At 41.9% G+C, this 15449-nt stretch overlaps 1 protein-coding gene across 1 annotated transcript in view; it reads right to left on the reverse strand.

Annotated features, from left to right (window-relative positions):
* Positions 1-15449, reverse strand: part of kif16ba (kinesin family member 16Ba) — a 126599-nt gene that overhangs the window by 45912 nt on the left and 65238 nt on the right. The window contains exons 15-17 of the mRNA XM_078405662.1: positions 15255-15392; positions 7140-7222; positions 6012-6100 (exon numbers count right to left, since the gene is read on the reverse strand). Coding sequence (XP_078261788.1) covers positions 6012-6100; positions 7140-7222; positions 15255-15392 — 310 coding nt within the window. The remainder of the gene's footprint in view (positions 1-6011; positions 6101-7139; positions 7223-15254; positions 15393-15449) is intronic.

The raw sequence follows: 15449 nt of genomic DNA on the forward strand, positions 1-15449 counted from the left end.
GTACCTTGCCCTAGTTATTTTACCTATCACATGCAAACAGAAGGTACCTTTAACTTCTGACCCACCCATCACTTATCCTTTTTCACCAGAGATGTTGCTTGATGCGCTGAGTGACTCCAGCAGTTTGTGTCCATCTTTGGTATTAACCAGCATCTGCAGTTCCTTTCTGCACCTTTAACACATACTGGACCCCTCCACACCATTTCCACTTTCTAGAGGCAGATCCTTCAGCAACTACACCCTTGCCTCCAGTATGATTTCTCAAACCTGCTTTATCTTTCTTCATTACTCAAACCCGTTTTTTCCATTACATCTTTAATTTTCCTCAGTCATTCACTTTCTCCCCAGTATCTACCCTATTCTTGTAAAAACACCTTGGAAAGTTTATTTGCAAGACAAATCCAGGCTCTGACAAGCAGTACACACCAACTGAGGCCGCAGTGCTGTTGGCATAATCCCAGGCACATTTCACATCCAAATTAGCGCACTTAGCATGTAAAGAAAAGCATTTTGCAAAACAAGCCTGGCATATAATTTTCAGAAAAGTAATTTCATGCAGACATCACAATCAATAAATAGAAGCATAATTTTACTACCTGAGACAAATGGGTCCCTTTATAGTGAAAAAACTGTCATGGCAAGTGCAGTGAAAGCAAAAAAGATCAATTAAGAAAAGACACATTTTATCTGTTCAGTTGATTAAAATAAACAAATCTGAAAGTCAACTGAAAAATAACATACAATGAAACTAAATCTTGTCACTATTATTGATTGTAAGTCTAAAATGGAAAAAGTCAAAAATGAAAGGTACATTTGTGAGCAAAATTGAAAAATAAAAGTTATTAGAAAAGCAGAACCATAACTGATCCATGATTGCATTGTGCCATCTGCAGGAACTTAGACATCCTCTTTTAAACCTCTGTTGTGGTTCCATCCCCAATCTTCAGCCCAGATATATGTTAGTTTCATCAGTATCTAATCAAGTGCCTATTCAGGTTAGTTTGGTTTAAAAATACAGCGCGGAAACAGGCCGCACACCGAGCCCGCGCACCAACGATCCTTGCACACCAACACTATCTTACACACACACCAGGGACAATTTACCAATTTACCAAAGCCAATTCACCTACAGATCTGTACGTCTTTGGAGTGTGGGTGGAAACCGGAGCACCTGGTGAAAACCCACACAGTTCACGGGGAAAACGTACAAACTCCGTACAGACAAGCACCGGTGGTCAGGATCGAACACGGGTCTCTGGCACTGTAAGGCAGCAATTCTACAACTTTGCCACCGTGCCGCACAATGTTATCTGTCATACAGACATAAGCCCATTATTTTTACCTCCCACCATTTTACCCCTCTATCTTTTTTCCAGAAAATTTTGGATCACTATATTTACTTCCGGTCACAAATGCTGTGCATTAGCCATTAAATCCATTCCATTTCTCAGGCCAAATCAAGCTGTTTGCTGTAGGTGAGCCTCAAACCCATATATTTCTCCATCACCAAAACGGCCTACTTTTACCCTTGTGATATCTTTGCAACATCGTTGTCGAAACCCGACCATGTCATCAGATTTTTGATCAGCCTTCCACCGTGATCACTGCCCGTACTGGCATCGGGACTGGCAACTCTTCCACTGATAGTGCTTGGTTTATGAACATTTGAGAACGAGGTTAAGTATCTACGATTTGCAAAGCTATTTGTCACTCCAATGAATAACATGCCACTCTCCATACCGAGTATTACATTTAAACCTAAAATCTCCACCTTGCATTTCATCCAGTCTTGCCAATTTACAAAATGTTGCTTTAAGAATTCCTAAAAAAGTATCTCCTTTATACAGCAATGACTCTTGGCATTATTCAAGTCTCAAACATGCATCCAAAGTCATTCATCTATAACTTTCTCCCAGTTATATCTATGTCCACAACTCCTCTCTTGTGCTTCGTGGTTGCCCTTGCTTCGCCACTGGCAGCAATGCTTTCATGTTGCCTGGGCTTTAGACCGAGGAATTTCTTCTTTAAAACCTCTCCAGACTCCACCTGCCTCCCCTAGTTAAAAGGCTTTTAGATAGATGCATGAATGTACAGCGATTGGCGGAGGGAAATGAATCATGTGCAGGCAAAGGAGAGTAGTTTAATTTAGCATTATGTTTGGCATGGACATTGTGGGCTGAAGGACCTGTTCACATTCTGTACTACTCTATGTTGCTCTTCCGTTATTTCCCAAATGTACATTTAACCAAGTATATGTGTGCTGATACTTCTATTTGGTTTGGTGTCAATTTTTCCTTGGGAACATTAAGTTCCTGCAGATATTGCACAATGCAAAATGCATTCTGTCAATCTAATTTGGTGCAAATAAAGAACAAGAAAATAATCTGGAAGATATCTTTACATTACGACTTTAAAACACGAGTAAAGATGGTCCATGGACACATACTGCACTTCATCCTCCAAAGCTGAAAACTCAAATATTTTGTGTGTTACAATCAAAACAGAAACACAAAATCAAAATATTCTCCATATTTAGTATTCCAAAATAAAGTTAATAAACATCTAGACGTTACCTGGCGATTTAGCCTGTAGTTTAATGATTGAAATGTTAACTTAGTGTGAGTGAAGGCAATCAAATTCCAAGAAAACATGACAAGCTAGTCAAAAATGTAATAATAAATAATGCAGCCTATTTTAAGAAAGCTGTAGTAAGGAAAATTAAACATTGCTAGCTCTTTTTTTTGTAGTTAGAAATAAGTAAGGTTAAAAAAAAATGCAAAGGTGATTTTAATTAAGATACAATAGCTTCAATGCATATTATTAATGTACAAAACACACAAATCTCTTGGAACAATTATTTTCCAATTCATTTTTGTGTCCTTTTCACAACATATTGTAATAAAGATGAATATACGCATTATGTTGTAATAAAGATGAACGTACATACCACCACAATACAATCACTGTTCTAATTTGGTTGTTATATTAATTATTTTGATAATTTTAGAATCAATCCATTGAGATAGCGGAGTGAGGGGGTATGGGGAGAAGGCAGGAACGGGGTACTGATTGAGAGTGATCAGCCATGATCGCATTGAATGGCGGTGCTGGCTCGAAGGGCTGAATGGCCTACTCCTGCACCTATTGTCTATTGTCTATTGTCTATTAATAATAATAATAATAATCCATTTATTTTATATAGCGCCTTATCACATGCTCAAAGCGCTTTACAAAACAATTAACATAGAAACAAACAGACAAACTATCCTGACGGAAAAGCGGCGAATACTCAACGCCAGCGTCCTCTCACGTCAGGGTCCGGCAGTAGACATTAAAAAGCACAGGACACACAGATATAATTTTTTACACAAAACAGCCATCACAGTGATTGCTCTAGGCATACCCTCACTGTGATGGAAGGCAAAGTCTTATCTCCTCCTCATTCTTCTCCCGTGGTGCCACGAGGTGATCGAGGCTCCCAACTTTTTGAAGCCCCCACCGGGCGATGGAAAGTCCCAGGGCCGAGCCGAGCAGGCCGATGAAAGTCCTGAGCCCCCACCGGGCGATGGAAAGTGCTGCGGCCGAGCCACGCAGGGTGATGAAGGGCCTGCGAGCGGGTCGATCGTACCTCGCGCTTCGGGGCGGTCGAAGCTGCTACGGCTGGAGCTCCCAAAAACCGGTCGCCAGCCAGGGACCTGCGAACTCCCGATGTTGCGGTCTGCAGGGCCCACGGCCGAAGCCTCCGAGATGGTAAGTCCAGGCCCTGCGACCGGAGTCTTCAAGGTCGATCCCAGCTGGAGGCCGCCGACTCCACGATGTTAGGCCGTAGTGCGAACGGAGATACGACACGGTACAGGTCGCATCTCCGTTGAGGAGATTTGAAAAAAAGGTTTCCCCCAACCCCCCCACCACCCCTCTACATACACAGAATTAAAAATAAAACAAAAACGTACATTTAACAACGACAATGACAAAAAAACAACAACAAAAACGGAGAGAATGCAGGTGAGCCACAGCTGCAGAACACAGCTATTGTCTATTGAATTCACTATTTTTTTGGTATTTTTTGATGTGCCCATATTCAATTATTAGCATTGCTGCACAGGTTACTTATTTTCAAAATCATTTACTGTGAATGGAATTGCAGAAAAGGAAACTAAATGGCTCAAATGGCGATTAGTTAAGGAGCTGACTGATTGGGATGCAGTGGCAGATGTTTAAGGGAATCTTTCAGAGCAGATACATTCGAACAAGAAAGAAAAGAAAAATCAAAAGAGAAGACCCACCACTGCTGAAGTTAAAGATGGATTGAATTTAAATGAAAGATGGGAGCTGGTCAGAAAATTGGGCATAATAAGAAACGGTACGGGGCGGCACGGTAGCGCAGCGGTAGAGTTGCTGCTTTACAGCGAATGCAGCGCCGGAGACTCAGGTTCGATCCTGACTACGGGTGCTGCACTGTAAGGAGTTTGTACGTTCTCCCCGTGACCTGCGTGGGTTTTCTCCGAGATCTTCGGTTTCCTCCCACACTCCAAAGACGTACAGGTATGTAGGTTAATTGGCTGGGTAAATGTAAAAATTGTCCCTAGTGGGTGTAGGATAGTGTTAATGTACGGGGATCACTGGGCGGCACGGACTTGGTGGGCTGAAAAGGCCTGTTTCCGGCTGTATATATATGATATGATGATATGATATGAAACAGCAAAGTTTAACCAAAAGATTAACAAGGAAGGAGAAAGTAGAATGCAAGGAGAAGCTAGTCAGAAATGTTATAATAAGCAGCTCATAATTCTAAAATATAAAATCGAGTTGAACTGAGCTTATATTGTAGTTGTGTTGTTTGTGTTAATACAGTGGTAGCGGGACAACGGGGGTTTATAAACCAGAATATTGCTAGAATAAGCAAGTAGTGTTACGAGGAAAGCTAGAGTTGTATTGGCTGGACCAGAGGGAAAAAAATGATTGAAGATTTGAGTAAAACAGAACATCTGGGAAGTTATGACAGGATGGTTGTGGTCAGGACGTTTTGCTCTGTGGGAGAATCTTGAACCAGGGTGACCTTAGAGATGAAGCAAAATACTTTCTCACAGAGGGTTGCGGATTTTTCCAACTCTGTTTCTCAGAATGCAGGAAAAGCAGTGTCTTTGAATATTGTTTTAATCAGTGGGAGGCTGATTGTTGATAAATGAAGTTAAAATGTTACATAACATTGGGGCCAATGCAGAACTGAGATTACAAGTGCATCAACCGCAATCTCATCGTGACTGAGCAGGATTGAGTGACCTATTCCTGTCCCGAGTTTAGAGTGAGTTGTCGCTTTTACAAAATTCACGGACACTTTCAAAACAAATCCCAATTCAATGATCATTCACGGAGTTTATTTCCATTAAATCCTACATGTTTTGTTGCAAAAGACTCATCATTCAAATCGGTATCAATTTAGTTGTAAATTTCCCCGGTGTGGGACGAATAAAGAAATATATAATATAATAATAATAATAATAAATGTTCAATTAAATAAAAAAAAATCCATTAAAGAGCGTGATTCGCAATGACCAGTTTAAATTTAGTTTAGAGATACAATGTGGAAACAGGCCCTTCGGCACACCATGTCCGTGTTGACCAGCGATCCCCGCACATTAACACTGCCCTACACGCACTAGGGATAATTTACAATTTAACCAAGCCAATTAACCTACAAACCTGTACGTCTTTGGGGTGTGGGAGCAAACCGGAGATCCTGGAGAAAACCCATGCAGGTCACGGGGAGAACGCACAAAGTCCATACAGACAAGCACCCGTAGTCAGGATGGAACCCAAGTCTCTGACACGGTAAGGCAGCAACTGTACCCCTGCACTGCCGTGCCGCCCGATTGCACAGCTAGTGATTCGCAATAACCAGTTCTTAAACCCAAAATACTTTTGGGAAAACTCCACTGGGCCGGTCAACGCAACAGCAAGTGAAAAACAGTTCAATCAATCATAAATGTATCAAAATATTTCTTACATACCCTGGGTTGTAAAGCATGACAGTTGAAAGACTTTCACACGATTTAGAAAGGTCTGTCATAGACAAACTAAAGGTCGACAGCAATCCACTCTAAAAATATACATAACAGTTTACAGTGATATTTACTTTATTACATTGGCAATTACAAATCAACATCAACATGATATCTAAAATACAAAATATAAATTTTATGTTTGGACAGGACTCTGCTGTATGGCTGAAACTTTATTTTAAACTTGCTTCACTGGGCTGAATGCAATCCATCACAATTTGGAATTAAACCTGCATTTTCCTCTTAAAGGTCTCTTTCAGCGTATATAGACACAAAATGCTGGAGTAACTTAGCACTTCTGCAGTCTAAAGAAGGGACTCGACCCGAAACATCACCCATTTCTTCTATCCAGAGATGCTGCCTGTCCGGCTAAGTTACTCCAGCATTTTGTGTCTATCTTCGATGTGAACCAGCATCTGCAGTTCTTTCCTACACCCTTTCATCCTACTTTGGTCTGTCACTAGCTAGTCATCGCCAAAACCAGCATTGATTGCCTGACACATGGCAGGCACTGGAGGGTTAAATGAGAAACCCATGGGGAGAGCAGGGCACAGTACAACCAACCACACACAGCACAATTACACTGACCGACCAAAGGTTTATGATTCCACCTGGAATTTTGTTCTCTGTGATGCTGACTATTGAACTTGCACACATATATATATATATACATACATATTTGATTTAAAAATGTGATTCCATTGTTCCAACACTATTTTTTAAACTAACGGGATCTTAAGTTCTTCTATCTGAAATTTCAAGATCAACGTATTGCATCTTAATAAATGCTTTCAAGATCACACCTCCGGTTAATCTGGCCAGACTATATCAACTTTTCTTCCCCCCCCCCTCTTCCGCGACACTAAAACAAATTATCATTCTACTTCCCGGTGTCTCAATTAAGACACAATCTGTAAAGGGAAAACCTAGTTAATTGTAAATATCAGTTGTAACTTCAATTCAAACTCATTTTCTGCTTACACAGGACAATAATACATCTGCACACCCACAATTTTCTTTGTAGTTATGAGGTTGCTTTTTTTAAAAACGTGTGGTTAACTAAACTGCTTAACATACCTTCCTTTTCTCCCGAAGTTTAGCAGCTTCCTTGGGATGATTAAACCTGAACATGTTGGTTCTCCCCAGCAGTATGACAGCTCCTTTCAGGGAAGAGAAAAGGAAGTTGAATTAGTTGATTCATCACGAGTTTAAAGTGTTAGTATTTAGAGATAAGGCATGGAAATAGGCCCTTTGGCCCACTGAGGACATGCCGACAATCATTCACATACACACTAGTTCTATGTTATTCCACTTTCACATCCTACACACTGGGGATAATTTAAAAAAGCCAATTTACCTACAAACCTGCACGGCGCACCCGGAGAAAGCCCACTCGGTCACAGGGAGAACGTACAAACTCCACACAGACAGCACCCATAGCCAGGATCGAACTCGGGGCTCTGGCGCTGTGAGGCAGCAGCTCTTCCACTGCACCATCATGAGGCCCTTGCGCCACTGTGCCGCCCTGTGTAGACTTATATTGCCATATTGAAATTCCGTTAGCGAATGTAACTGAGTGAAGTGTACTTAACCAAGATGTGTAGGAAAGAAAACTGCAGATGCTGGTTTAAATCGAAGGTAGACTCAACATGCTGGAGTAACTCAGCGGGTCAGGCAGCATCTCTGCAGAGAAGGAATGGGTGACGTTTCGGGTCGAGACCCTTCTTCAGACTGATGATCTTCAGTCTGAAGAAGGGTCTCGACCCAAAACGTCACCCATTCCTTCTCTCCAGAAATGCTGCCTGTCCCACTGAGTTAGTGCAGCATTTTGTGTCTATCTTGTACTTAACCAAGTGCTGGGTAAGCACTGTTACCAGGATCATAACAATGTACTAACCAAGCTACATGATGCACATTCACAAAAACATAATTTGCCGCAGAAAGGTACGATTGAATAACAAATTTCAACAGGTAGTGCAATGAGAAGCTGAGGTTTACAGTCGATTACACATTTCAACAAGATACTATTAACTTTAAATATTAACCTGCTGCTCCTTAAATTCCCCCAGTCTTATACAATGGCAACCATTAATGCTCAGATGAATTATATGACTGTAAAATTGTTGAAACTAAATAGGTCTATTAATTGCACAAGTATTAAATTGCACAAGTACAGTGCCGTCCATAATGTTTGGGACAAAGGTCACCATTTATTTATTTTGCCTCTGTACTCCACAATTTGAGATTTGTAATAGAAAAAAATCACATGTGGTTAAAGTTCACATTGTCATATTTTAATAAAGGCCATTTTTATACATTTTGGTTTCACCATGTAGAAATTACAGCAGTGTTTATACATAGTCCCCCCATTTCAGGGAATGATAATGTTTGGGACACAGCAATGTCATGTAAATGAAAGTAGTCATGTTTAGTATTTTGTTGCATATCCTTTGCATGCAATGACTGCTTGAAGTCTGCGATTCATGGACATCACCAGTTGCTACGTGGCTTCTCTGGTGATGCTCTGCAAGGACTGTATTGCAGCCATCTTTAGCTTATGCTTGTTTAGAAGCTCCAGTTTTCTCTTCAGCATATAAAAGGCATGCTCAATTGGGTTCAGATCGGGTGATTGACTTGGCCATTCAAGAATTGACCATTTTTTAAGCTTTGAAAAACTCCTTTGTTGTTTTAGCAGTATGTTTGGGATCATTGTCTTGTTGTAAAATGAACCGCCAGCCAATGAGTTTTGAGGCATTTGTTTGAACTTGAGCAGATAGGATGTGTTTATACACTTCAGAATTCATTATGCTACTACCATCAGCAGTTGTATCATCAATGAAGATAAGTGAGCCAGTACCTTCAGCAGACATACATGCCCAGGCCATAACACCCCCACCACCGTGTTTCACAGATGAGCTGGCATGCTTTGGATCTTGGGTAATTCCTTCTCTCCTCCATACTTTGCTCTTGCCATCACTCTGATATGTTAATCTTCATCTCATCTGTCCACAAGACCATTTTCCAGAACTGTTGTTGCTCTTTTAAGTACTTCTTGGCCAACTGTAACCTGGCCATCCTATTTTTGCGACTAACCTGTGGTTTGCATCTTGCAGTGTAGCCTCTGTATTTCTGTTCATGAATTCTTCTGCGGACAGTGGTCATTGACAAATCCACACCTGACTCCTGAAGAGTTTTTCTGATCTGTCGGACATGTGTTTGGGGATTTTTCTTTATTTTTGAGAGAATTCTTCTGTCATCAGCTGTGGAGGTCTTCCTTGGCCTGCCAGTCCCTTTGCGATTAGTAAGCTCACCAGTGCTCTCTTTCTTCCTAATGATGTTCCAAACAGTTGATTTTGGTAAGCCTAAGGTTTGGCTGATGTCTCTAACAGTTTATTCTTTCTCAGTCTTATAATGGCTTCTTTGACTTTCATTGGCACAACTTTGGTCCTCATGTTAATAAACAGCAATAAAAGTTTCCAAAGGTGATGGAAAGACTGGAGGAAAGACTAGGTGCTGAGAGCTCTCTTATACCTGCATTAAGAAGGCAATTAAACACACCTGAGCAATTACAAACGCCTGTGAACCATGTGTCCCAAACATTACGGTGCCCTGAAATGGGGGGGACTATATATACACACAGCTTGAATTTCTACATGGTGAAACCAAAATGTATAAAATTACCCTTTAATAAAATCTGACAATGTGCATTTTAACCACATGTGATTTTTAAAAAAATTACAAATCTCAAATTGTGGAGTACAGAGGCAAATAAATAAATGATGGGTCTTTGTCCCAAACATTATGGAGGGCACTGTACTTCTCAACTCCTCAAGTAGCATAAAAATATTTCAGAATACTGGTACAAGCATTTCCTCATTAGTATTTAAACTGGGTCTACAATGCTATAAATCTAATAAAATTTAATCACAAGTTTTCCATCTAATTTACATCACTTGATAATTAAAGCATAGAGTTTTGTTTTTATCTGGGGCATTGTGGCTATGCAGATGCAGAAAGGAAATCCAATCAATGTTGTTAATATTTGAAAAGCAGGTAGATAATGTAGAGAATTATTAATCCTCTGAATAACATATTGCTCCTGGGTGTATGAATAGACCCTAAAGATTCTTCAAAGACAAAACACATTTAACCTTATCCACTTGGCCGTCACACCAATTACTACAAAAATGAAATTAAACAAAAGATAACTAACGAATTTGCATGCATCCAAATTGCATTTTATTTATTAGTATATAAATGCTAGTTCAGAGCAGGATTTAATAAAAATGCAGCGGTAGCATTTAAAAGTTAGAATTGAGGGCAAACTTATTGATTCAATATTTGGTCAATTATGGCTTGTGTTGAAAATGATTATAAGTTTGCAATATTTACTACACCAATTGTGTGTACAACGATTTTTTTTTTAAAGTGCCAAAAATCATCCAACTATTTACTAGCTTCTCTAATTACTGGCATGCACCACCAGACTCATGAACAGATTCTTCCCCTGTTATCAGACTTCTAAATGGTCCATCTATAAGCTGGGGTACAGTCCCGATTCTCCAACCTACCTCATTTGCCAACATTTGACTTTGTCTCTGAAACTTTTACGCTACAAAGCTGAGAAACTATATTCTGCATTATTGTATCTTTCCCTTCGCTCTACCTTCTGTGCTCCTGATGGCTTTATTGTACTCATATCATATCATATCATATATATACAGCGCGGAAACAGGCCTTTTCGGCCCACCAAGTCCGCGCCGCCCAGCGATCCCCGCACACTAACACTATTAACACTACCCTACACACTAGGGACAATTTTTACATTTACCCAGCCAATTTACCTACATACCTGTACGTCTTTGGAGTGTGGGAGGAAACCGAAGATCTCGGAGAAAACCCACGCAGGTCACGGGGAGAACGTACAAACTCCGTACAGACAGCACCCGTAGTCAGGATCGAACCCGAGTCTCCGGCGCTGCATTCGCTGTAAAGCAGCAACTCTACCGCTGCGCCACCGTGCCGCCCGTACTGTGCTACCGTACCGTGCCATACTCATGTACAGTATTATCTGATTTAATTAGTTAGCACGCAAACAAAAGCCTTTCACTGTGTCTCAGTACAAGTGATAATAAACCTAAATCTAAACCCCTTATTTCTTATGCACTACACTCCATCATTATTTTTCTGAATTCATACATTGTTGTTTTTGTTTTACAGCTTAAAATTCGATTGTTGATTGGTTCTGGTTGGTTAGGGAAGCTCCCAGCGAGCGTCACAGAGTCATGCAGGATTGAACCCGGCGGTCGGGCCGTGGAGTGACGGTCAGATGGCAGCTTCGAGAACAAAGAGGGACCCGGTGGGAGGCCGCTGAGAACGAGAAGGGACTCGGCAGCAGAGAACGAAGAGTGACCCGGTGGTGGGGGGGCGCCAAGAAACAAAGGGGGACCAACATGGCTCTAATGAGAATAGACCCTGGAAAAGCTGGCGTAACTCAGCGGGTCAGAAAAAGCTGGAGTAACTCAGTGGGTCAGACAGTATCTCTGGAGAAAAGGAATAGTGATGTTTCAGATCGAGCCACTTCTTCAGACTTCAGTCCGAAAAAGGGCATTGACCCAAAACGTCACCTATTCCTTTTCTCCAAAGATACAATAGACAATAGATAATAGGTGCAGGAGTAGGCCATTCAGCCCTTCGAGCCAGCACCGCCATTCAATGCGATCATGGCTGATCACTCTCAATCAGTACCCCGTTCCTGCCTTCTCCCCATAGCCCTCACTCCGCTATCCTTAAGAGCTCTATCCAGCTCTCTCTTGAAAGCATCCAACGAACTGGCCTCCACTGCCTTCTGAGGCAGAAAATTCCACACCTTCACCACTCTCTGACTGAAAAAGTTCTTCCTCATCTCCGTTCTAAATGGCCTACCCCTTATTCTTAAACTGTGGCCCCTTGTTCTGGACTCCCCCAACATTGGGAACATGTTTCCTGCCTCTAATGTGTCCAATCCCCTAATTATCTTATATGTTTCAATAAGATCCCCCCCTCATCCTTCTAAATTCCAGTGTATACAAGCCCAATCGCTCCAGCCTTTCAACATACGACAGTCCCGCCATTCCGGGAATTAACCTAGTGAACCTACGCTGCACGCCCTCCATAGCAATATCCTTCCTCAAATTTGGAGACCAAAACTGCACACAGTACTCCAGGTGCGGTCTCACCAGGGCCCGGTACAACTGTAGAAGGACCTCTTTGCTCCTATACTCAACTCCTCTTGTTATGAAGGCCAACATTCCATTGGCTTTCTTCACTGCCTGCTGTACCTGCATGCTTCCTTTCATTGACTGATGCACTTGGACACCCAGATCTCGTTGAACTCCCCCTCCTCCTAACTTGACACCATTCAGATAATAATCTGCCTTTCTATTCTTACTTCCAAAGTGAATAACCTCACACTTATCTACATTAAACTGCATCTGCCATGTATCCGCCCACTCACACAACCTGTCCAAGTCACCCTGCAGCCTTATTGCATCTTCCTCACAATTCACACTACCCCCCCAGCTTAGTATCATCTGCAAATTTGCTAATGGTACTTTTAATCCCTTCGTCTAACTCATTAATGTATATCGTAAATAGCTGGGGTCCCAGCACCGAACCTTGCGGTACCCCACTGGTCACTGCCTCCCATTCCGAAAGGGACCCATTTATCCCCACTCTTTGCTTTCTGTCTGTCAACCAATTTTCTATCCATGTCAGTACCCTACCCCCAATACCATGTGCCCTAATTTTGCCCACTAATCTCCTATGTGGGACCTTGTCGAAGGCTTTCTGAAAGTCGAGGTACACCACATCCACTGACTCTCCCCTGTCAATTTTCCTAGTTACATCCTCAAAAAATTCCAGTAGATTTGTCAAGCATGATTTCCCCTTCGTAAATCCATGCTGACTCGGAATGATCCTGTTACTGCTATCCAAATGCTCAGCAATTTCGTCTTTTATAATTGACTCCAGCATCTTCCCCACCACTGATGTCAGACTAACTGGTCTATAATTACCCGTTTTCTCTCTCCCTCCTTTCTTAAAAAGTGGGATAACATTTGCTATCCCCCAATCCACAGGAACTGATCCTGAATCTATAGAACATTGAAAAATGATCTCCAATGCTTCCACTATTTCTAGAGCCACTTCCTTAAGTACCCTGGGATGCAGACCATCAGGCCCTGGGGATTTATCAGCCTTCAGTCCCATCAGTCTACCCAAAACCATTTCCTGCCTAATGTGGATTTCCTTCAGTTCCTCCATCACCCTAGGTTCTCCGGCCCCTAGAACATTTGGGAGATTGTGTGTATCTTCCTCAGTGAAGACAGATCCAAAGTAACGGTTTAACTCGTCTGCCATTTCTTTGTTCCCCATAATAAATTCCCCTGCTTCTGTCTTCAAGGGACCCACATTTGCCTTGACTATTTTTTTCCTCTTCACGTACCTAAAAAAACTTTTGCTATCCTCCTTTATATTATTGGCTAGTTTACCCTCGTACCTCATCTTTTCTCCCCGTATTGCCTTTTTAGTTAACTTTTGTTGCTCTTTAAAAGAGTCCCAATCCTCTGTCTTCCCACTCTTCTTTGCTATGTTATACTTCCTCTCCTTAATTTTTATGCTGTCCCTGACTTCCCTTGTCAGCCACAGGTGTCTCTTACTCCCCTTAGAGTCTTTCCACCTCTTTGGAATAAATTGATCCTGCAACCTCTGCATTATTCCCAGGAATACCTGCCATTGCTGTTCTACCGTCTTCCCTGCTAGGGCCTCCTTCCAGTCAATTTTGGCCAGCTCCTGCCTCATGCCTCTGTAATCCCCTTTGCTATACTGTAATACTGACACTTCCGATTTTCCCTTCTGCCTTTCCATTTGCAGAGTAAAACTTATCATGTCGTGATCACTGCCTCCTAATGGCTCTTTTACCTCTAGTCCCCTTATCAGATCAGGATCATTACACAACACTAAATCCAGAATTGCCTTCTCCCTGGTAGGCTCCAGTACAAGCTGTTCTAAGAATCCATCTCGAAGGCACTCTACAAACTCTCTTTCCTGGGGTCCATTTCCAACCTGATTTTCCCAGTCTACCTGCATGTTGAAATCTCCCATAACCACCGTAGCATTACATTTTTGACACGCCAATTTTATCTCCTGATTCAACTTGCACCCTATGTCGAGGCTACTGTTTGGGGGCCTATAGATAACTCCCATTAGGGTCTTTTTACCCTTACAATTTCTCATTTCTATCCATACTGATTCAACATCTCCTGATTCTATGTCACCCCTTGCAAGGGAATGAATATCATTCCTTACCATCAGAGCAACCCCGCCCCCTCTGCCCACCTGTCTGTCTTTTCTATACGTTGTGTACCCCTGAATATTCAGTTCCCAGCCCTGGTCCTCTTGTAGCCATGTCTCAGTGATCCTTACAACATCATACTTGCCCATGACTAACTGAGCCTCAAGCTCATCCACTTTATTTTTTATACTACGCGCATTTAAGTACAACACTTTAACTTCTGTATTTACCTCCCCTCTCACATCGGTCACAAATGGCCCTGCCCTTAATTTCTTTTCCCCTCTAGAACTTCTGTTCCCATTCTTCCGAGAGTCTTTTGCAATATCTCTTGTATTCCCTTTTACCTCATCTTCATATTCACAATTTGTTAACCCCTCCCCCCCACTACTTAGTTTAAAGCCACAGGTGTCGCACTAGCAAACCTGCCTGCCAGAATGTTTGTCCCCCTGCTGTTAAGATGTAACCCGTCCCTTTTGTACAAGTCACCCCTAGCCCAGAAGAGATCCAGTGGCTGCCTGTTCCGCTGAGTTACTTCAGCTTTTTGTGTCCATCTTCGGTTTAAACCAGCATCTGCAGTTCCTTGGTAGACACAAAGAGCTGGAGTAACTCAGCGGGTCAGGCAGCATCTCGGGAGAGAAGGAATAGGTGATGTTTCGGGTCGAGACCCTTCTTCAGACTGGGTTCCTTCCTACACGTGACTCTAATGAGTACTTTTGCAACTCTTGTCGGCACCAGAGATGTTGCAACTCTGTGTACTTTGTGTATTGTATGCAAAACAAAACATTTCGCGTACCTAGGTAAAGTATCATTGATAGTCATTAATTTAGTTATTAAGTAAACATTCCTTCAAGTCCTGTTACCTTGGTTTAATTTAGTAGGTTCTTTAATAGGATTCCCATTGACAGAGCACTGTGCATCGTTCAGCGGTATTACAGTCACTCTGTTATTCAGGTTTTCAAAGATGCAGTGTTCACTTTCTAAATCAAGGCCATGCAGAACTGCAAGACAAATTGGTAAACACAACCATGATTACGTGTGAATAACAACCTGCGTTT

This window comes from Rhinoraja longicauda, chromosome 9 (assembly GCF_053455715.1).
Source record: "Rhinoraja longicauda isolate Sanriku21f chromosome 9, sRhiLon1.1, whole genome shotgun sequence".
NCBI lineage: Eukaryota > Metazoa > Chordata > Chondrichthyes > Rajiformes > Arhynchobatidae > Rhinoraja > Rhinoraja longicauda.